The sequence below is a fragment of the Sus scrofa genome, chromosome 8, assembly GCF_000003025.6.
Source record: "Sus scrofa isolate TJ Tabasco breed Duroc chromosome 8, Sscrofa11.1, whole genome shotgun sequence".
Lineage (NCBI taxonomy): Eukaryota > Metazoa > Chordata > Mammalia > Artiodactyla > Suidae > Sus > Sus scrofa.
This window is the reverse complement of record NC_010450.4, coordinates 105120425-105143320: the sequence shown is the minus strand read 5'-3', so window position 1 is coordinate 105143320 and position 22896 is coordinate 105120425. Positions and strand designations below refer to the sequence as shown.

The 22896-nt window shown below is 40.7% G+C and overlaps 1 protein-coding gene across 1 annotated transcript in view; it reads right to left on the bottom strand.

Annotated features, from left to right (window-relative positions):
- Window positions 1–21792, bottom strand: part of PRSS12 (protease, serine 12) — a 75614-nt gene extending 53822 nt beyond the window's left edge. The window contains exons 1-3 of the mRNA XM_003129227.4: window positions 20965–21792; window positions 6774–6912; window positions 3966–4144 (exon numbers count right to left, since the gene is read on the bottom strand). Coding sequence (XP_003129275.1) covers window positions 3966–4144; window positions 6774–6912; window positions 20965–21466 — 820 coding nt within the window. The 5' untranslated portion in view covers window positions 21467–21792. The remainder of the gene's footprint in view (window positions 1–3965; window positions 4145–6773; window positions 6913–20964) is intronic.

The window sequence follows — 22896 nt, the reverse complement described above, 5'->3', positions numbered from 1 at the left end:
CCAGAGGCTTCCTCACTGCAAATTCCTTGTTATGGTCGACAATGCCTTGATCTAGCTTCACCATTTTATGAATTTCTCTCTATCCTGGGCTAGAATTGAGGACACAGGCATGCCTTTCCGTTTCACGCATGTACTTTAGATACTCAGCATATATAGAAGGAGTATAATAAATGTTTGTTGACTGGATCAGCAAGTAATAATGAAAAGCATAGAAAGGACAGTAAGTCCAAGCAAGGAAAAATAATTAGCAATATCCATTCACTCAATTCTGTTTAACAAACAAGTGTTTAGGCATCTGCTGTGTGCAAGGTGTTGCACCAGGTGCTGCAGGGCATTCAGGAGGCACTGCACAGATGCTACCGTAGAGAACTGTCCTGCATCATGACACGGACAACACGAGTACAGATGAGAGACCATCAAGAAGACCCTGCAGGGGTTCAGGTGCAAGGGGTGCTTGCTCACCACTGGGGGTGACTGAGGAATCTCTTCTGAAGAAGCTGCTGGCTGAAGAGGGCCAAATGATGGATGGGATTTCAGAAGCTGGATGTGGGGAAGTGCAGTTCAGGTAGAATGAACGGTATGAACAAAAGCATAGAAGTAAAAGTTGTATGTGTTTGGGAAGCAGTACAGCAGTCTAATTTTTCTGGAATGAAGGATGTGAGAGGATAAAAGGTTCAGAACAAGCTTGGTCCCTATTAGAAAATTTAGGTGCATCTTGTGCCAAATGCTAATCATTTCTCCACATGAAATATGCTTCTGATTCCTCCACAGTGTTAAGTGGCTGTCAATAAATGACATTTGGATATCCATATTTATATTCAAATGTTACACTTGAGCAGGGATTTAGGTCAGTGAACATATTTACTACAATAAATAATAAGTCCTCATATATTCTGATATTTGTAATACAGTTTTCTTACATAAGTCAACTAGCACTTGTAATTTGTAAAAGGTTAAAGACAGGTTTAATAAACATAACTGTTTTCAATATTATATACTAGCTTCTTTAATCACTGATCACTGGATTATGATAAGAAAAAATTTGCATGATATTATGTCTTTTAAGAAGCTTAGAAAATATAGAGAAGATGATGGAAAGTGTGTAAGTTTCTTAAATTATATTCTGCTCTCCCTCCCCTCCCCCTACCACAGTAAGCCTAGAGAAAACAGAAAAACAATTTTTTTTTTTTTATGGCCACACCTGCTGCATACGAAAGTTGCTGGGCCAGAGGTCAAATCGGAACTGCAGCTGTAACCTCCACCACAGCCAGTGCAACACCAGATCCTTAATCCACTGAGCAAGGGCAGGAATGAAATGCACATCCTCACAGAGACAACAGACAACAGAATGGTCCCTAACCCACTGAGACACAACAAGAACTCCAGAAAAACAAAAATTTTTAAGCGGAAATTTAAAATGACCGACAACCTAGAAATGTTACAACATATATTACCTTACATTTTTTAATGTCACGTTTTATTTTAAAATGTACTTTTTCCACTGGTTATACAAGTAATTGTGAAAACAAAGAGAAGCTCAAATTCGAAGTTTAGTCATCTCAATCCTCCCAACAAATACACAAAAATCATTTGAAAGAGAATTTATTAAAGTAGTTCAATCATGTTTAACTTACAGATAAATAAAACTCCCCAGCTGTTTGTTTTCATTTAGATTGCTATTTCCTATGTCCAGGACTCACACAATCTTCTACTTTGTAAGTGCTGGAAAAGTACCAGATGCCAAGACACTAAATGTACATTCCAAAGAAAAAGAATGTATTAAAGGTCTCCCACTGAGCCTTAAGGTAAACTCAGCGTTTGCTGATTTAAGCTATTTGCTTTCACATTCTCATCTAATTTACCATAAAAGCACCTTTTTCCATTCTCACTTCTAATTTACCTCAATCTTCTATATTTTTTATATGCTTACAACCGACCTTAAATTGATCTTCACAACCAGAGTATAAGTAGACAGATTATAGAGTAGAAGTTTTTTGAAAAGGAGATAGAGATCCTTAAAAAAAAAAAAAAAAAAAAAGATTGTTTTAAAGATTTTACTTCACTACTCGAAAACTGTTAAACATATTTTATCAATTAGGTTGAACATAAAATGACAAAATGCAAGCAATCATCTACCCAAAGCAATTCACTGTTGAGCCCAATTCACAGCATCCCTGGAGTAGCAAAGTGTAAACAGGCACTTGCCAAAGGTAGCCATACTCAAAAGTGGAGAGAAAAGGAAAAACTTACATAACATCACGATTTAACATACACCTTGCCCACACAAAAAAGGACTGCAGCTCTCTGAGCATACAACTGTACCATATCCTGTATCATTTCCATTGGTTCTTCCAGCCAGTTCACAGGAATGATCCTAAGTTGGGTGTCTGTGTATTTTGCAGTAGAATCTTTCAATTCTTCCCCAATACTTGTAGTCAACCAGAAACCACTGCCCTGGGCTGGTGGCTGGCATTCTAAGACCCAGGACATCTGGTCATGCTGCTATCTCCAAGGACAACACAAAGACAGATACTGTGACACTGTGGTAGCCTCAGGTTGTGGTTGCACGTTAAAATAGCCATGATCTCCTGATAATCGATCAGCCACTGTGAAAGGTAGCTGTCTCCTCCTCTGCTTCCGTTCCCATGAACATATGTATATTTGTATACTGAAACCATACCCTAACCACCTCATGCCTAGTATACGGTGCTTAGCGGGAGCCCTTATCCAGAGTAGTAATTTGTTTAGTGGACTGTGCTATCTACAACTCCAAAGATCACTGGTACTGAAACCAGGCACAGCCCTGTGGGGCTCCTGGGTGCAAAAGCCTTTCCATGTCCCCCATTTCTTGTTCTTAGGAAATGGGCCTCATTCAGCCACCAGGACCTTCTCTGAGTTCCTAGAGACAGTTTCAGACAGTTGCTGATCAGGGAAGGGAGGAACAGTACACCTTGGGGAACAGTACACCTTGGGGCAGGATCCTGGTTCCCTCTCAAGGAATACACATAATAATATAGGCATGTTGTATACCTAAGAGAAAAGTTATATTCCTTATGCTTAAGAAATGAATATTTAAAAACTGAACAGCTTAGAGTCCTTCCTTGTCCTTCTCCCTGACTTAACTGCACCCTAAACACAATTATCCATAAGCTAAAGATTAGGCACCCTGAGCATAATTGTCTAGGGGTTAAAGATTACTAGCACATGATGTTTTTCAGGAACTTTCCTAGTGTTTCTAATCTCTGATCAGTATGCCCTTTTCACAAGTACTGTTATTCTAGGCAATAACCCAGAAAAGCACCATCATGATTATACCAAGATCTCCTGACTCCAGCTTTGATGACTAAGATCCTGCCCCCATGTTAATCCCAATGCTATCTGAAAAACTGTTTTTCTCCTTTTTACCATAAAACTCCTCACAATTCTTTCCAACTAGGGGGTACAGTCTTTAGGCCATTAGTCTGCTGTGACCCTCCTTTGCCTGGCAAAGCAATAAAGCTAATTTTTTCTCCTTTACCCAAAACTCTGTCTCTGCGTTTCAATTCGGAACCGGCAGACAGAGGCCGAATTCTGGCAATAGTACCATGATTCTATTCCATCCTATAAAGTGAAAAGATTTTGTTACAGTTGCTGTATTTTACATGTGGCTTCAAGATGATTTTTAACTTGATTCCACTACAATTTTCTATTACCAAAATATGCATTTCACATACAGTATATAACATTTCTGTAAGCAAATGAGATGAGACAAAATAGGTTAAAAGTGAGATCAAATGGAAATCCAATTGTCAGATGAACTGCTATTGAAAACTAGTTAATAAGCCTGTGAATAGACTATGATGATTCAGACTTGTGTCTGTATTTAAACTCTTTTACGAAATGATTTAACCAAGATACTTTTATCATCTGGAATCATGCTGAAAACACAATACAAGTAAAACGGGAGAATAAATATTTCTTTTTACCATGGGAAAAGCTACACGTGACAGCAGCTGCCATCTTCTGAGGACACGCACCACCCGGCCAGATGTCTTTTTCACAAAGCAGTATATTTTCCTCATCTCCTCGGCAACGGACATTGCTCCAATAAATGGGAATAAGGCCCAGTCCAGAAAACGGAGTTTGTTTTGCTACTCCTTTTCCTCTGGAAGTACGATGACTGAAGTTAGGTTTATTAAATGCAGGTGAATTTTTATCAAAGCAATAGGATTTTTTTAAATGGAAGAAATATATTAAGATGGGTGAGGAAGAAAAAGAAAAACATAATAGATTATGTACATTTCAAGGAAATCCAAACATGAGAACTTAGGTTGAACCCAATGGCAAGAAAAAAAGAACACATGGAATCTTGTAATTAATCTTAAATAACTAGAGGTGGGCATGTACCTTTACTATCTATGACTGATTTTAGAAGAAAATGGGCAAATACCACAGCTACAAAAAGGGAGTCTGGGAGGCTTTGTAGAAGAAATGTGTCATGTGGCCCAGTGGGACTTGGATTCTAGTCTGAACTCAGCTGCAAATCACTCCGAAGTTTCTCTAATTTTTAAAAAGAGAAGTCTAGATGCTTGAAGATTCTTTCTTACTCCAATATTTCAGGTTATCATTTTCAAAACAATTATTATTACCACATCTAAGCAAGGTAATATCAAGAGAGGCAATCTACTCACATTTTTAAAAACCTTATTCATAGCATTTGCCAGCAAGACTTTGAAACCAATTAAGAAAATAATACCTCGTCTAATCCACATATTTTAATGTCTGACATGCACAAACTGATCTTAAAAAGATTAAATGCTTATCTGAAGAACATGGTAATTTCTAGAATTGTCTCCATGCAACAGCTCCATTAACCAAACAGTAAATATTTGGGGGTATATCTAAATTATGAATGTGTCTTAACAGTAATAAAGCTGTGTTGCTCTGCTCTTATTGTGCAATTCTTCTTTTTTATTGGACTACTAAGAGAAGATAAAAACAATCAGATTAGCTTATCTGAAATTTATGTTTGCAGAAAGATGCTTTACATTCTTTCATCAATGAAGAGACCAGCAACATGCCACTGTAGTTCACATCGCCATTACAGTGTTGTGTTCTTAAGTCGGAGTCTCATAAAAAATTTTATTCGTCCCTGATTTTCAAGGTAATAAAAGCACAAGTAAATATGTACATAGAGGAAGATGCCGACACCAGCCTACAAATCTGTTATATTTTCTGGCCCTCAGTAGAAAAAGCATTCAGGGAACATTCTTTGTGAGCGGCCCACCTTCCAATGACAGTCTGCCAGACACAATACTCATTGATAAAATCACTGATTAACATCCTAAAACCATAACACTTTTGAGTCTCTTGTCTTACTCCTTTTTTATCCTGATTTATTCCAACCCTCATTTTAAAAAGTTAGTTAATTAATTAAGCATATTAACCCTATTTGCTATTTCAGTAGCATTAAAAAGTGTGAACAGGAGTCCGCTTTGTGGCTCAGTGGGTTAAGAACCCAACATAGTGTCCACAAGGATGCAAGTTTGATCCCTGGCCCTCCTCAGTGGGTTAAGGATCCAGCATTGCCACAAGCTGTGGTATACGTCGCAGATGTGGCTCAGATCTGGCCTTGGTGTGGCTGTGGTGTAGGCTGCCAGATGCAGGTCTGATTCGACCCATAGCCTGAGAACTTTCACATGCCACAAGTGCGGCCCTAAAAAAAAAAAAAAAAAAAAGGAAAAAGTTTGAACAAAACTTAAGCTCTCAAGATTTCCCTTTACTAAATAGTCATTCCTCACCTTCCTAAAGGAAGACATAAGCTGGCAAATTAAAATTCTTACTGATTCAACTGGAGTTGACTAATCTTTTCATTTGTGTCATTGCATTTGTATCATTCCATTAGATATTACCACTCACTGATTATTAATCCAAAATATCTGTAAACTGCAGGCCTTTCTTTTAGTATTTTCCACCTGCATTTTTCTTAAGATATTTTCCATGCTCTCTAAAGCTCTCCGGTGATAAAGGCCAAGAAAACCACATGATTTGTATACTTAGAAAAAAATACAGGAGACACAAAAACAGAACAAATAAGAATAACAACAAAAAGAAAATCTTTTGTTCCAAAATGGAACCTTGTGCTGCTGGTGAAACGTCTTGGCAAGAGGCACAAAGGTGCTGGGCCTGATGGGAGCCAGTGCACACAGATCCGTTTTAAGGGGAGTGCCCAGAGTCCTGACAGCAAGGCAGCTCCTCAGGTGATGCTGCTGGGGCTGAGGGAAGCTGCCATCTCTCACAGAACCCCTTAGTGCAAAAACCTACACCCTGGGACCTCACCCCTCACCCAGCACGGGATGAGAGCACAGGTGACCACCACTTCCTTCCTATATGCAAAAATGGAATTTGTAGGTGGCTCAAGGTAGAAAGTTAAAAGCAAATGATAGCAACCCCAGGTTGCATGGGCTACTGAGAAATTACAATTCTTAGGACCAATTCCTTGCTTACGAGCACTGAACAATAATTTTGTTAAAATCAAAGACCAAAAGATGCTTTTAACTTTTGATCACTTAGCATTCATTTGTCCATTTCCTAGCCAGCAGGGGTAGCCACAAGTGAAGTGCATATGTATGTAAAAGAACCCACTCCTTCCCTTAGCATCCTTTCTCTTCAACTCTGCTGAGAAGAGTAAGGAATGCGAAAACGAGGAAGGAAGATGTAACCTCTCTGGGTGCCCAGCTTCACTCTGGGATATTAATTAGCAGATTAATTTGGTCAAGGATGGGTGAACTCACCCCAGCTGCAGCTGGTGACAAATAACCGATGCATCAGAATCATCCCAGTGGCTGCTACAGACTGTGCCCCAAATTCCATTTGCATATACTTCCACTGTGCCTTCGAACTCGTTTTTGCCACCACGAAGTCGTACTGACCCTAAAAAAGAAAAGAGTCCCCAGATCCTTTAATAGCAAATCATCATTTGAACATACTGAAGCAGTCCCCTAGTAACATAATATGCCCAAATGAAATAGTGAGAGATCCAGTCAGAATGATTTGGCCTCTACTGGTCACAGCAAGTACTTCTTTAAATGAAAATTTAGCAGGTTTTTTTGGGGGGTGGGGGGGGGATTAACATCCGGATGTCAACACTGATTCTACTTTTTTATCTAGGAAACAGACAAGTCCAATTATAATTTTCAAAGGGGGAAAGTAGAAGAGTATGATTAATGGCTACTACTGCATCCCAAGCATAAGATCACATCACATGTGAAGTTCTTATTTCCATTTTCACTTGGGGTCATAGATTAAAAATACAGAAACAAAATTTAATGCCCTGCTTATAAATTACCTGTTATCGGCTGTTATATTGTCCTTCTGAGTTGTTCTTCTATTCAAGAAGAATAAATTGCTTTTCCCCTTTTAGTCTCTAGCAGTAGTCATGACAATTCTGAGGATTATGTCTATAATTTCAGAAAGGTGTTAAATGTTAAAAACATTGCCTAATGGAAGTCTTAGGGAAACTGCCACTAGGTAGGGTGGTTTGGTGTCATTGAATGCACTGAAGCTTTACTTCTCCTCACATGCCATCCCCACTCAATGTTCCATAGTCCCTAGTGTCATTCTTTTCAGTCTTAAAAGAGTCAAAATTTAAATATAAGCATCCCTAGGAAAAGTAATATTTTAAGTTTTATCCTTTAAGTGTAGATCAAAGTGGTTACTAGACTTATTGTGGTGACTGTTTCATAATGTATGCAAATGTAAAATCACTATGTAATACATCTGAAACTGACATAATATCGTACATTGAATATATTACAGTTTTTTTTAAAAGTATGGATCAAAACCCTACATTTCTCTTCTCTTTGGCACTGGCTCATAGAATGGATACTGATGGGCAGCAATTTGGACACTAGTGGAGATAAATGCAAATCAGACAATTTAGAAATGTCATAAAATTCTGTGAAAAGTCACTTAGGAAGGCCTTTATTTCAGGCAAAGAAATTAAGAAACTGGAGTTCCCACTGTGGTGGGATGGCAGTGCCTCTGCAGTTCCAGGACACAGGTTCCAGCCCCCAGCTCCCTGGGCACAGTGGGTTAAAGGATCCAGCACTGCCACAACTGAAGTGTAGGTCACAACTCTGGCTCAGATATGCTCCCTCGCCCGAGAACTCCATGTGCTGCAGGATGGCCAAAAAAGAAAAGAAAAAGAAGTTAAATTCTATCAAAAATTTCTGGCATGCTTTTGCATATTTCAAAGTCATTATGCATGGCTTTACAATAATTTTCCAAAAACATGAGATTCACAAATCATCCATCATTTCATTTGCACTAGCCTCGTCACCAACCACTGTTATTTTCCACATCATCATCCTTAAAAAAAGTAACCATTTAAGAAAAATATATCCTATTTATCATGACAAATACCAAGCGTCATTTAATTGAAACAAAAGGCAAAAATAAATGGACGCAAACATTGCACTGCCAGATCCTGATTATTCAGGAGCTTATTCACGGCCATGGGTCATTCAAATGGCAGATAATCTAAACATCATTCACACATTCTAAATTTCTTTCAGACCAAACAAGGGGAAGCCCTGTGTAGCTCAGTGAGAAGTGGAAACTGCAGTAGATCTTTGAAGAAATATATATGATGAGTTTAACTGAATTTTAATAATATTTTTAATTACAAAATGTCTTCTATAGAGACCCATATAATATTATGCCTATTACGAATGCCAGCATTGTATTTCAGCTTAAAGAATTCATTTGCTCACCTCAAACAAATGTTATTTGAAATGGTATTTAATTATTATCTGCTTATTAATTCTCCACCACCACCACCACCACCAAATGATTCACGTCAAAGGGTTGGAAGAAAGTCCTAGTAATGAAAACAAACCAGAACTCTACTTATGCATGTTAAACAATCATAATGATATAAAATATTGCTTAAATCACTAAAAAGCTATCAAGAAGAAACGATGCATTCATATCATCTACATGATTAAGGCATCTACAAATGAAAAGGAGAAAACTCTGCCTGGAGTATAACCGTTATCATAACATGATTATAGTGAAAATGATAGCACTGGAAATAGTTTCCCGGTCAACTATCAGTTCCACCGTCATTTCTCAAATGCTCCAAAAATGCTGTGAAAGCCTGGATTCATTTAGCTGTATCTGCTACATGGCAAGAAATAAGGACTGCTCATTCAATTTTACTTTAACAAATGAATACAAATATTTGCAACTCTGCAAAGACAATTTGCATGTCAATGACTAATGAATTCTTTGTCAAAATCTGTTCCTAACACCAACATCTCCAATGCAAGTATTGTCCTTCCTAGCAAAGCCCCTCCACATAGTTTATGCTTTCCTTAAGGCCATAAGAATTTCTAAAATATTCTGAGTAATCATCTCCCTTGAACTCAGACTGAGTATTTCTTACTGGTATGTAATTCTAGGAAGTTCATAATTCTTCTAATAAGTTTTTGAAAGAGCTTTTTTAAAAGTATCAGTATACTAATGTGCCTAAAATAATGAAAGTGTGAACATATAATTCACACTGTGGATTTAAGATAGGCAGTAGTTTTTGTGTGGTTTTGGTTTTACCTTGTTCTTGCCTCACTCATTCTCAGAAAGGTAGAGTTGGTTGAGATCTTAAACACTGTGATTTGGAGTTCCCGTTGTGGCTCAGCAGTTAATAAATCTGACTAGCATCCACGAGGATGCAGGTTTGATCCCTGGCCTTGCTCAGTGGGTTCAGGATCTGGCATTGCCATGAACTGTGGTGTAGGTCACAGACGCAGCTCGGATCCTGCATTGCTGTGGCTGTGGTGTAGGGCAGCAACTACAGCTCCGATTCGACCCCTAGTCTTGGAACCTCCAAATGCCATAGGTATGGCCCTAAGAAGTAAACAAACAAACAAAAAACAACTGTAATTCATTTCCCTCAGTTTATAGATGAGGAAGCTATGGACCCAATCAATTGAGCAGCTGCAGAGCCTTGACCAACTATCTCTTAGATTCCCACCCTTGCTGCTGTCCCCTCATCCTGGAACCTGAGCAAAGTCCTTGTGATGTATTAAGCACATTTTAATACTGCACATACCACTTTAGGCAGTGTCCCGTTGGCTTTCACTATTCTATTTGAAATATTGCAACTTATCTACCAAACATTACATGAGGATAAACTAGCCAGGCAGAAGCATAAGACAGTCTGAAGAGTTCTCTACACTGCACCACAGGAGAGAAGCGGCTTTCTGGTGACCTGTGTTGGAGCTCAGCTCTCAAGTGGAGGCTGACTTGTCCCATGGGCTGTACAAATTTGTTGGAGAACTATATATTTGCACAAATTTATTGGTGCACAACTGAAAGAGGAAAGATCCTTAGCTCCATGAAAGGGGAAAAAAAGGAGGATGAAACAAGAAAGCAATCCACAAAGGTCAGAGCCTGGTAAACTCATATCTATCTTACTAATGATAAAGTTCTTCAGATAAATTCTAGATTAAATTCGTTGGCAAATATTTCTCCATTGTCACCATATCTTGAGTTCTCTGGTGGTCTCATGGTTAGGATCTGGCACTTTCACCCCGGTGGTCCAGGTTCAATCCCTGACTGGGTAACTGAGAGGTCCTGCTTCAAGCTGCTACATGCCATGGCAGAAAAAAGAAAGAGAGAAAGAAAGGAAGGGAGGAAGAAAGGAAGGAAGGAAAGAAGACACTGTCATCATCTCTTACTATCAAAACCTGATCCTTCCTCCTTTGCTCACACTCTCCAACTCCAGCCTACTGAGTTCCTTAAAGTCTCTGCTAATGTCTCCGGGCCACATCTCAGGAGACCCAGAGCTATACTGTCTTAAATTCTCTCAAGTGTCAATTTGACGAAAAAATTCTATTCTAAATATTCCTACTTCTAAAATGTATTAATAACAATAATTTAAATTTTGAAGTCTCAAATAGAGGTTTTAGGTCAACTCTAACAGGCATTAAATTTATAGGCTAACCAGTAATAGAAGAAATTCTGGAACTATAAAGCTATGCACAATGGCATATCATGGAGAAAAGCTCTCAAAGTTCATGAAAGGAATTGCTGCCCCTCCAAAAATTTTTTTAAATAGTCATGTGGAGTTCCCTAGTGGCTCAGCAGGTTAAGGATCTAGCATTGTCACTGCTGTGGCTCTGGTTACTGCTGTGGTGCAGGTTCAATACCTGGCCCAGGAACTTCTACATGGCCAAAATTTAAAAACAAAAACAAAATAGTCAGCTGTACCAGTCTGCTAGTATTACAACATCTAAAGGCAAAAATGTATCAATGCACAACAATGCCCAAAATATTGAACTTACTGTCATTTTAGTTTACTATTATTTTTTTCTATGTAAATGTCTTATAAAGGAAAAAGAACATGAGAAATTTTTGTTACAGAAATCTGCTTTATGGGTAACTGCTAAAAAACAGGAATTCCCAAAACAAAGAGACATTCCAGAGGAGTACTCTTTAACCATGTTATTGGTCTCAGTCAGTACAAGGTAATCTAGAGAAAGACAGCTAACTAGATTAAAATTCTCTTTACAAGGCTCACTGGTTTGTCAGTGTTTAAGGCTACTGTGATGGGCTGAATATTCTTCCCCCAATAGATGTTGAAGTATTGACCTCCAGGCCATATGAATACCTGTGACTTTATTTCAGAATAAGGTCTTTGCAGACAATCAAGTTAAAATGAGGTCATTGTGGCAGGATCTAATCCAATATGACTAAGTTCTTATAAAAAGAAGAAATCTGGACAAAGATAAGAGAGAGAGAATGCAGTTGACATTCCCCTACAAGCCAGGGAACTATCGGAGGCTAGGAGAGAGACCTGAAATAGATGCTCCCCTAGTGCCTTCGGAGGAAGCATGGCTTTGCTGACACACTTTTTTTTTTTTTTTTTGCTTTTTTTAGGGCCACACTTGTGGCATAGGTAAGTTTCCTGGCTAGGGGTTCCACGCCACAGCCACTGCAACACCAGATCTAAGCCACATCTGCAACCTACACCACACTTCATGGCAACCACTGAGTGAGGATTCTTAACCCACTGAGCGAGACCAGGGATCAAACCCACATCCTCATGGATCCTGTCAGACCACAACGGGAACTTCCTCTGCTGATACTTAGATTTTAGACTTCTTGTCTCTAGAAATGTGAAATAATAAGTCAGTTGCATTACTCATTACTGCAGTCCTAACAAACCAATAGAACTACTATGGTATCACCCCTCCTTGGACAGCAAGGAAAACCTCCCTTCTCATACTCCATACTTCAAGGAGGCCTAAAAGAAATACTAAGAAAGGAACCAAATAGGTCAGCTCTTCGTTCTCTAAATCCAGTTCATTCCCAAAGAAGCCAAATGAAAAGATACGCTTTTTTTTTTTTTTTTTTTTTTTGTCATTTGCCTTTTCTAGGGCTGCTTCCTGCAGCATATGGAGGTTCCCAGGCTAGAGGTTGAATCAGAGCTGCAGCCGCCGGCCTATGCCAGAGCTACAGCAACATGGGATCCAAGCCGCGTCTGCAACCTACACCACAGCTCACGGCAACACTGGATCCTTAACCCACTGAGCAAGGCCAGGGATTGAACCCACAACCTCATGGTTCCTAGTTGGATTCGTTAACTACTGCACCACGACGGGAACTCCAAGATATGCTCATTTAGTTAACTACTTAAACTGTATTTACAAAATAGCACTCATTCACTTAAAGAGAAAGAATAAGCAGCGAAAACAAAGACCCATCCCATTCTGAACAGAATAATAAATATCTTTTAAATCCTTTAAAAATCACAGTTTTATAAGTGAGTAAAAGAAAACTGTTATCACACAAATAGTTTCTCATCTATTACTGAACTCACAGGGGCACAAAATAATTAATTTTAGTCATTTCTATTTTTCTGGTGGAATCAGAAGGAATACATGCTAGTAACCTCAAGCTATTGCTTACGTCCCTGACATAAAGTTAAAAAAAAAGGAGTTCCCTTGTGGCACAGTGGGTTAAGGATCCGACGTTGTCATGGCTGCTTGCGTCACTGCTGTGGTTCCGGTTCCATTCCTGGACTGGAAATTTCCACATGCCATGGGCACAGCCAAAAAAAGGGGGAAAAAAAAGTATATTCAAAGTTATGCGGGAGTTCCCTGTCGTGGCTCAGTGGTGACAAACCTAACTAGTATCCATGAGGATGCAGGTTTGATCCCTAGCCTTCCTCAGTGGGTTGAGTATCCGGCGTTGCTGTGGCTGTGGCGTAGGCCAGCAGCTGCAGCTCTAATTTGAGCCCTAGCCTGGGAACTTCCATATGCAGCAAGTTCAGCCCTAAAAAGTTAAAAAAAAAAAAAGTGATACACAAATTTCAGTTTATGAACTATTTAAAAGAATAGAAAAAAGTCCATTACATGTTGGACAATGCAGTACATATATTTGACAACTGAATTAAACAATTTTATGTCTTACATTTCCTATCTTAATTATAAAATATACAAAAAAATTAACATTGCCTAAAAACAACTGAATTGGGCAGCAGTTAGTTGAATTTTTCAAGTACAGTAAGGGAGGCTACATTAATTGTGATGCTATTTTTTTCCTACACCTTTTTTGACAGTACTGAGGTATGCTATTTTTGTCTATGTTTGCATTTACCCATAACTGAAACCAGTTTAGCATTGTGAAACAGCAGATTTTATTTAAATCATGCCATGCCAAAATGCAATCAAATTATCTTTTAACCTATGGAGCACTCCCCGGAATATCCAACTGAACTGGATATTAGTGTGAATGAATATCTGCCTCCATTAATTCACATCTATAATTCATATTAATTGTTCATCTATTATTCATGTAGATACCTTTAGTACTGAGGAAAAAATATGAACTGGTCTGGTTCGAAATAGCTCTGAATAAGCTATTCTACCCATTTACATTGGGTTTATTAGAGATTTAAATATCTTATAGATTATTCCTGGGTTTAAAGCATTACATAATATTATTCAAAAGAAGAAGACTCTATGCATGGTTAAGTTATAGTACATTAATAATACATGCATTTAACTGTAGCAGAAAATTTAACAAAATGTCTCTGAACTATTATCAGCAAATGGTATGGGTATCACCACTTTACCGTACAGGTCTGAGTGATAAACTTAAACTACACTTAAAGTAATCTTTTATGTCTCCCAGAGTACCTATCACAGGAAAGGTAATAAAAATGCTCAGTATTCTGCTGCCGTTTTAACCAGAGCATGGGCATCCTCAACAAGAGGACACAGGTGATTTCTTATTCATCTTTGTAAATTCTGCTCTTAGTGTGAACTCAGTAAATGTTTAATGAGATCTACTCTCATCTAGCTACAAGAATCAGCATTTCCCATTCTTTGTGTCCTAATAAAAAGTATGAGGCTGAATGTGCATGTGCGGCTTATGGAGTGGGGGGATCTCATTACTTCAGTGCTTTGCATGCAATGAATTTTTTATCAATAGTGTATGATTTGCAGGAAGAGGGAGAAGAGGTAAGAGGAGGGGACTGCTCTGGAAAAGTAAGATACAAAAGAGGCAAAAATCAACACTTCTTGTTTTCCTAACAACTGTCTAATGCATGTAAACAACCATGTAAAATGCAGTCTACAACAACTGTTCGTAGGGTGAAAAACTAAACACCTGTCTATGCATACAAAAGGTACAGATTTCAGAGGTGCTCTCTTTATAGGTTCATTCGAGGGGGAAAGGTTAAAAACTAGAATTAAACTATGTTCACCTAGCAACTGAACTTAACTTCCATATTCCTAACAATGGAATTATTCCTTTCAGACATAAATTGCTAGAGCTGCAAACAGCATCTTAAAACAAGTAAATATGCTTCACCAATCAAATTGATGTCTGAATGCTACTCATCTGCACATGTCTAAAAAGTGCATGAAGCATTTCAAAGCATAATTTTGTAAATTAATTATAACTATTTTTTAATTGCATTAAGCTTCCCCAATGCAGATTTTCCCCACTATCTGAAAGCAGAATTTTCCTGTGAAACCTGCTGTAAGCAGAAATGGCATAAAACAAAGAAGCAATTAATCTTGGGAAACATCTTGCTCAGGGATGCACAAAATAAACTGAGAAAAAGTACAGATGTTCACAGACCTAGTCCAAAGCGAGATGGCAGCCTGATGCTGAGATGCTGAGTGAAGTTCCTGAAGAAAAAGCTTGGGGGCGCCCCACCCACTGCTCAGCTTGTGTTCAGGCTCTATAAGAGCTCCCTGTAAAACAAATGCTGAACGCTTTTTTCAATTTTCACCTTTTTTGTAAAAGTGAAAATTCTATTTGGATTTCTTTTGGTTAGTGAAAACACATATCAATGTAGGTCTTTCTCAAAAGTGAAGTGGCATAAAGCAAACTTTAAAAAGTGGGGGATACCTATACAACTGTATGATCAGGCCACCCAGAGGGCAATTCTCTGGCTCTCTGTAAATCCCCCCCTAGACCAGTCCCTGCTTCACCTACACCCTACTCATAGGACTGACCTTCCCTCTTAATCATAGAGCCTAATCAGTAAACACCTACATGCTTGCCCCAGCTCCAGCCAGTGACTGTTCTAAATTTTAGATCAGAACATCCCCACTACAATAGCTTATCAAAGGGGTGGTGAGGGGCGTGCTTTTCTGCTGATTTCCATGGGAACCAATGAGCCTACCTGACATCAATTCCCTCTATAACTGGTAACCTTCCTTCCTCCCCTCCCCACCCCCACCTCCCCAGTAAGGAAGACTGCTGCCCATTGTCTGTACACATGGTGGCTCCAGGACTTTGCTTCAGACATGTAAGATCACATATCCTCCAAACCATCGATGACTCTGTGATCTAGAGGCTGGGCAAGTACATGGCTTGCAGGCCTATGGGGGTGCAGCCCACAAACAAAAACCTCAGTCACACTTCTTAGCAGCCCCTGTCGGTTCTCTTCAGTAATCATCTGCTTCTCCCTGCCAGAAGAGTCCCTGTGTTCAGAGGTCAATCCTGACTAATCTAAGCAAGGAAAATTGCATTTTCCTTTGCAGAGAGTGCCAGGAATGTTTGGCCAATGCAATTCAGGAGGAAGTCTGTGGGGGAATTCTGGGAAGGTCTCCTTGCTCTTTCCATGGGACATACATAAAGAGGGGACCCTATCTTTCTTCTTCAAGTTGTTCTACCTCCATATGAACCCTGGAATAACCACTAACCTAAGGATGAAAGCCACACCCTGAGAATAAAGGAATCAAGAGAGCTGAGAAATAGAGGTGTACCATGTTGGAGCCTTACTTCATGTAATACAAACCACAAATCTCCTCTCCTTCTCTCTTCAATCATTTTTGAATTTGGTTTTCTGTTCTTTGCCATTAAAACCATCCTAACTGATCCAAGCCACACTCCTACCCAAGTTCATAATTATAATTTGCTTGCTCTTCCAAATTTTTCACAGCCATCTTTATTTTCACAGCTATAATGTATATAAATTTTGTATCCATCTTTTCCCTTTCACATTACCATAAGCATTTGCCCATTTTTTAATATACAGTCTTTGTGGTTATCACTTTAGTAGTTGCATAGTATCCATTAAATAATGGTATCTCTGAGTAGTACCTTATTGCTGGATATTGCTTCACAATTATAAGCCAAATTACTTTTACAAAGGTTACACACACACACACATACAGTCAAAGATTTATAGACATAGATATATATATATATAGTTCAGGATAATCACTCGTAAAAGGCAATAGTAATTGGATATCTAATTTTCTTCTTAAAAAAAAAATCACACCTAGTAAAGAGTCAGATAATGTCCCAAATCAAAGTGTTTTCTATCTGCCTATCCTTAAAAGCAGAGTGAGCTCAAAATTTTAAATCCAGCCAGGATATGTATCAAATATGGTATTGCTAATAAATGTTTTTCAGCATCTGCTACATAGAATCAAGATGCAGCATTAAAAAAAATTTTTAAGGAGTTCCCGTTGTGGCACAGCAGAAGCGAATCCGACTAGGAACCATGAGGTTTAGGGTTCAATCCCTGGCCTCGCTCAGTGGGTTAAGGATCTGGTGCTGCCATGAGCTGTGGTGTGGGTCACAGATGGGGCTCCAATACCAGGTTAACATTGCTGTAGCTGTGGCTTAGGCCAGCGGGTACAGTTCCAATTAGATCCCTAGCCTGGGAACCTCCATATGCAGCAGGTGCAGCCCTTAGGAAAAAAAAAAAAATTTAAAGGGACAGCTTCCAGCCAACTTTTTAATTAACATTCACTTCAAATACCAGATGGACTTCAAAGAGTGCAGCCTGTAAACAATAGCCATACTTTCCACTTGAATCAGGAGATTTGGGTGAACAGATTAGCATGACATGACAAAAAGATCTATGAATCATTCTTTCTGGTAAAATCTCAATCATAGAGCGTTATCATTTGTTATACCTGTTTTACCCATCAGTCGTCAGTACCTATGGTTGATTCTAGTTGGCTGCTTGTGACAAAGAGGAGTTACTAGCACTGCACAAGCAACTTGCCCCACCTGCTACGCCAACCAGAAACTGGAAAAGGGATTTCCCCATTTAGTCAGGAAACTAAATTATTGCAAAGATGCAAAGTATTATTGGGGGAAATCAGTTGCCTGTTAATTCTTCCTGTAGAAATGTGAAATTAATCTGCCTCACATTCAGTTGAAAATCATATTCTGATGAACCAAGCTGTTATCGTCCCACACCGGTCAAATAAAAAAACTGCGGTGCCATTTTTGAAAACCACACAGAAAGTTACCATAGGCTTCCATTCTGCCTGATGCTAAATCTGGCAGGATTACATCACAGAAAGTGGACTCAGTTAAGAGGATCACCCACCACCACACAGCTTGGGTGGGTCCTTGATGCCCTCCCAAGGTTTTCCCTGACTGTGGCAAAGGGTCTTCAGCATGAAAATCATCCTAACTCACATTATAAATGCACATAACTAAGCCAGATTCCTTAGATTACTTAATCGGGGCCTCTGGTGGCTAGAACTCAGGTATCTGTATTTTAACAAATTCCCAGGTGATTCTAATGCTCATTAAGAGACCTAACTCCCAGATGTGATTCAGGGTGTTGCAATCCCCCCCACACACCTTCCCTGAATGATTCTTTATTACTAGTTTCACACAACCAGGGCCCATCATCTTTCTTAGTCCCAGACATTTGAGTCACTGGAGTGTCCATGACCTGCCCTGGCTCTCCCGAGATCTCCCTGCCAACCCGTTCAACTAGGCTTAAACCAACTCCACCTAGGGCACCAACTTCCTCACTTCTCTTCATGCAGCCAGATATGTGACTCTGGCCTCAGGTTGATTTTTTCTAGGAGAGATTTCATGACAATAACGTTTCTTTCCTTTTGTCCTAGCTGTTTTTTCAAAAAGAAAAAGAAAGAAGGAAGGGAGGGAGGAAAGAAGAGAGAGAGACAGAGAGAGATGAAAGAAAGAAAGAAAGAAAGAAAGAAAGAAAGAAAGAAAGAAAGAAAGAAAGAAAGAAAGAAAGAAAGAAAGAAAGAAAGAAAGAAAGAAAAGAAGGAAGGAAGAGGAAGAAAGAAAGAGGAAAAGGAAGAAAAGAAAAAGAAAACCCTGGATCTTTTCAAATCATAACAAACTGGAAATCATGTGCATTGGACCAAACATAATTTTCTTTCTCTTTTAAACTAGTCTTTAAGCTACAAAAATAGGATCATTAGAATGCATAGATATTTGTAAGTGAAGAACAAAATGAGCTGTGGAATGAAATGTGCTCTATCTTATAATGTCACTATGAGAATTAAATGAGAACACTAATATATAAAATGCTTAGCTCAGCATCCAGTACAGAGTAAATACTCAATAAATACTATCTGTTATTATCAATCCAGGCTGTTTTGGTATATGCTCAGAGCTGAGAAAGTCCCGGAATCAATCTATTCTAAAAACCGCCTTTCTCCAGATAAGTAAACTAAAGCTCTGGGGGGTAAGAGTCTTACTCAACACTGCATAGCTACTGGCAGAACTAAGGCAGACACTAGAGTTTTCAAAAGCACAATTCCATATTCTTTTCACCACTCCATGAAAAATAGCTTTGTTCACACTCCTGACTGAAGTGTAAAACCAAGAAAGCCATAAGGTTTGGAATATGCCAGTCATTTTGAAGGTATGAGTTATGCCCAAGGAGTAAATGAAAGAATGAGTTATCAAGACTGAGTCTGTTAAAGCAATTAAATTATTACATGCCAGCAGATTGCTTTCCTGGGTTGGTTTTGTTGTTGTTATCGTTGTTGTTTTTGGAGAAGGGGCATTTATCTCCCATCTTGGGTGGTTTCTTTTGTTTCTCTTGTGTTCAACCACTTCACTTCAGGAAGTACACACACTATTATGCAGTATTTGGAGTCTTGTATGGTGAGAACTAGCTATGAACATAAAGGCATCACAAAGACTGTGCTGCTCTTAGTTTTAAATTTCTTTTCAACACAAGAGGGTGAAGAGAATCAAAGGACAAGCTACTCTTCTCATCCAGAATAAAGTTAAAAGAGTTATGTCTCAGAAAGAGAAAGCAGATTACTATACAGTGTTTTAACTCTGCATTACATTTTTTTCTGTATATATAATAGGTAACATGAACTATAAAATAGAAAAATGAAAAAACCGTCAATGTTTGCTAAACATGGATTTTACTATAAATAAGCTCTTACAGTAAACAGTGAAACATTGCTAGGGCTCTCTGATTGATATAATCTCAAATTTTTTACAGCCACATTGGCATTCTGTCTGTGAGGCACAAGTCTAGCAATGACTTCATTCTCTAGGATGAAGGATAATTGATCTTAACCTTGCTATCACTTTCCTTTAACTCAAAGCACTAATGCAATCGAAGGCACAGATAAATAAAAATTTCTGAAGGGAAAGAATGGCCCTGTGAAAGTTAACCTCCAAAGTACCTCCAAAAGGTACAAAGTACAACATATCGTAGAATCACGACTGACGAAATCCCTGTCCCACAGAAGAGCAGCCAAAAAAAAATTTTTTTAAGAAAAATCCAAACTTTGAAGGACATAAGGTTTTTCTTCCAAAGCTAACAAAGGGGGAGGGAGTCCTACTATTAAACAAAACCCCAACAACTCAAATTTAAGCACTGCTCAAGCAGACTATTTACTTACATTAAATCTATTAATGTGGATGCTTTTATTACCACAAAACTAAAACATCTTACCAACTTTATCTCATCATCAACTAATCCTGATTTTCCACAAATAACATATACAGCCGAATACTGGCATTCTTGAAAACTGCACTTGACTGTATCAAGTTGCTTCTTCTCTAAGACAGTTACTATTCCTATCTCTTTTCCCTTTCCTTTTTCTTCACTCACTGGTGATATTTACCATACTGTGCCCCAGAACGTGAACATCATATAGATAAATTGTATTTTGACCGGAAAATTTTGCCAGGCTTTTTCAAACACATGTCAATGGTGGGAGTAAGGCAGAAATTTTACCACACTTTCCCAAATTGGGTCTGTGGAGACTGGGGAAGGTGTCATATTAGATTTAATATGTCTCTTTCCAAAACAATTAGAAACTCTTTCTTTGCTTTGCCTCTTCTATGTAAACATGGTGACATTCTCAAGGCAAGCTGATCCAGAGAACATACATCCATCCAACGCACACGCACAAGACATACACATACACAGTGGCCAGAGACAAGACCTTATCCAGGAACCCAGAGCCCAGCACCTTGCAGAGAAACTATCACCCCAGATAACCTTCACACACAAAGCGTACCTTGCTAATTCAAAGTCAAGGCACAAATGTATTTGGCTGGTAACAGTGGCATCACACTGAGCAGTGCAAACCCGCAACCGCACCCGCTCCCACCCTCTCTCTGCAAGGAGCACCTAACGCCTGTCCTAGCCAGGCTGGCACCCCGCCAGTCCCGAGTCGCTGCCGCTGCCCTGACGCCACTCACCGTATCTGCAGTCGCAGTAGCCCCAGTCCACCTTGTCGTGGACGTTCCCATAGAAGCACCAGGGTCTGCCCACGCCGTCGGGGCTCCGGCAAAAGTTGTGGCGCTGCCCTCGTAGTTGAGCCCAGCCCGCCGGGGGCGACCGCTCGAGGAACGGTGGCACCTCTGCCCAACGCAGACAAGGGGCGCCGAAGTCCGTCATGTTGACCAAGGGCTCGCCGGCGGGGCAGTCCCCGGAGTGCGGTCGGGGCGTGTGCCCGGCGTGGACAGCGTGCAGGCGCGGGTCATGGAGCGCAGGCGGGGGGCGCAGGACGCGCGGGAGAAGGGGCGGCGGAGGCGTCCTCTGCGGCCGCTGCTGGGTAGGAAAGTGATAAGGCAACCGGGGACTTGGAGGGGGCGAATGGCGATGGCGATGGTGAAGGGGAAAATTGAGGACTGGATTAAAGCTGACCACTCCGGGGAGCGCCCCGAAAATCAGAGCCACCGCGAAGCGGGCGAGCGTCATGGTGCCAGAGCAGCGGGGTTTGGTCCATGCTCCCCCAGCTCGGCGGGTTCTGAAGGGGAGGAGAGGAGGGGGCGGGGGCGGGGCTGCGCGTCGCCTGAATCCCCCACTCGAGCCCCCTCCCGTCCCGCGCGCGCTGACCGCCTGCCCCTCCCCACTTCGCCTCCTGCCGCGGGTCCCCCGCCGCGCCTCTGCTCATGGACCTCCGGAGCCGTCGCGGGAGGGGAAATCTTGAGCCCCGCGGAGCCTCGCTGTTGAAGAGGACCCGCAAAGAGAAGGCGCGGACCCGGCGGGCAGTGGTGGGGCCCGAGCCCCAGGTAGCCGGCAGTGGTGTGGGTCCGGGAACTCTGCCCCCTGGCTGCGGGCGCGGGGCCTGCAGTCTCGCCCCGGAGCCGCACCTCAGCGCTGCCCCTGCCCGGCTCCCGGCTGTCAGCCCGCTGGGTCTGGCCAGACCAGCTGCTGGCACCGCGGCGGTCTCTCTGGGCTGGAGTCTAGCCCGTGGGTGCCAACGCGGGGGTCTGTCTTGGCTGACCCTTGCTTGCAGGCGGCACCCCCGTAGCTCCCGTCTGGCGGCTGCCGAGCCTGCCACCAGCCTCTGCAGCATCTCTCATCCTCCTCCCCACCCCGTGCCGAGCCTCGTTTCCCCTGTTTTGAAATCTTTAGAAGAAACGTGTGGATGGATTTAGTTGCACCTCTCCCCTGGTAAGTCCCAGGGTAAAAGTTATCAAAGCCCAGGAGGAATGTCGAAGCCATTTTATTGAGCTGTGAGCTCCTCAAGGACAAGACCACGTTTCGTTCCGCTTTATATCCCAGTGCTTAACACCGTAGCCAACACTTATTAGGCTCCAATAAACATTTGCTGAAATTAAATTCCTGAACCGACCCAGGGAAATCAGCTTGAGCCTTTTTCTATTTCCTGCCTCCCACTTTCCACCCGGTGTCCTGAACAACATCAGTTGTTTGGTTATTATTTGGATTCAGCGAGGTCCTCTTAATACCAAATTTCCTTTCTAACCAACAAAGACTTCATCCGTCCGGGTCTCCATCCTTTCCAAAAAGTCCATCCCTCTAACACCTGCTTCGTTTTTGCCGGGGCAGGGACTTGAGTTAAGCCTACTCATTTGCCTCTCCGAAGTGGACCGTGCCCGCCAGCAATTTTGTAGCTGCTGTCGACCTTAGCAAAGCCTTTTCAACAGCTCCCCCTACTTCTCCCCTCCAGCCACAAAAAAAGTTGGCTTAGAATTTTTTAAAAGATCACAGGAGATGGATGTTTTAGGATTTCCCCTTTCAGTTGTTCTGTCTTTGCCACTAAAGTTAACAAGAGAAAGGAAGGCTGTGAAGAAGGTAATATTTTACTTTCTGGCATAATCATGTTTCATTGTGTTCTGTTTCGTTGTTGTTACTGTTGTTGTTAAACATGTTTATTCACACCC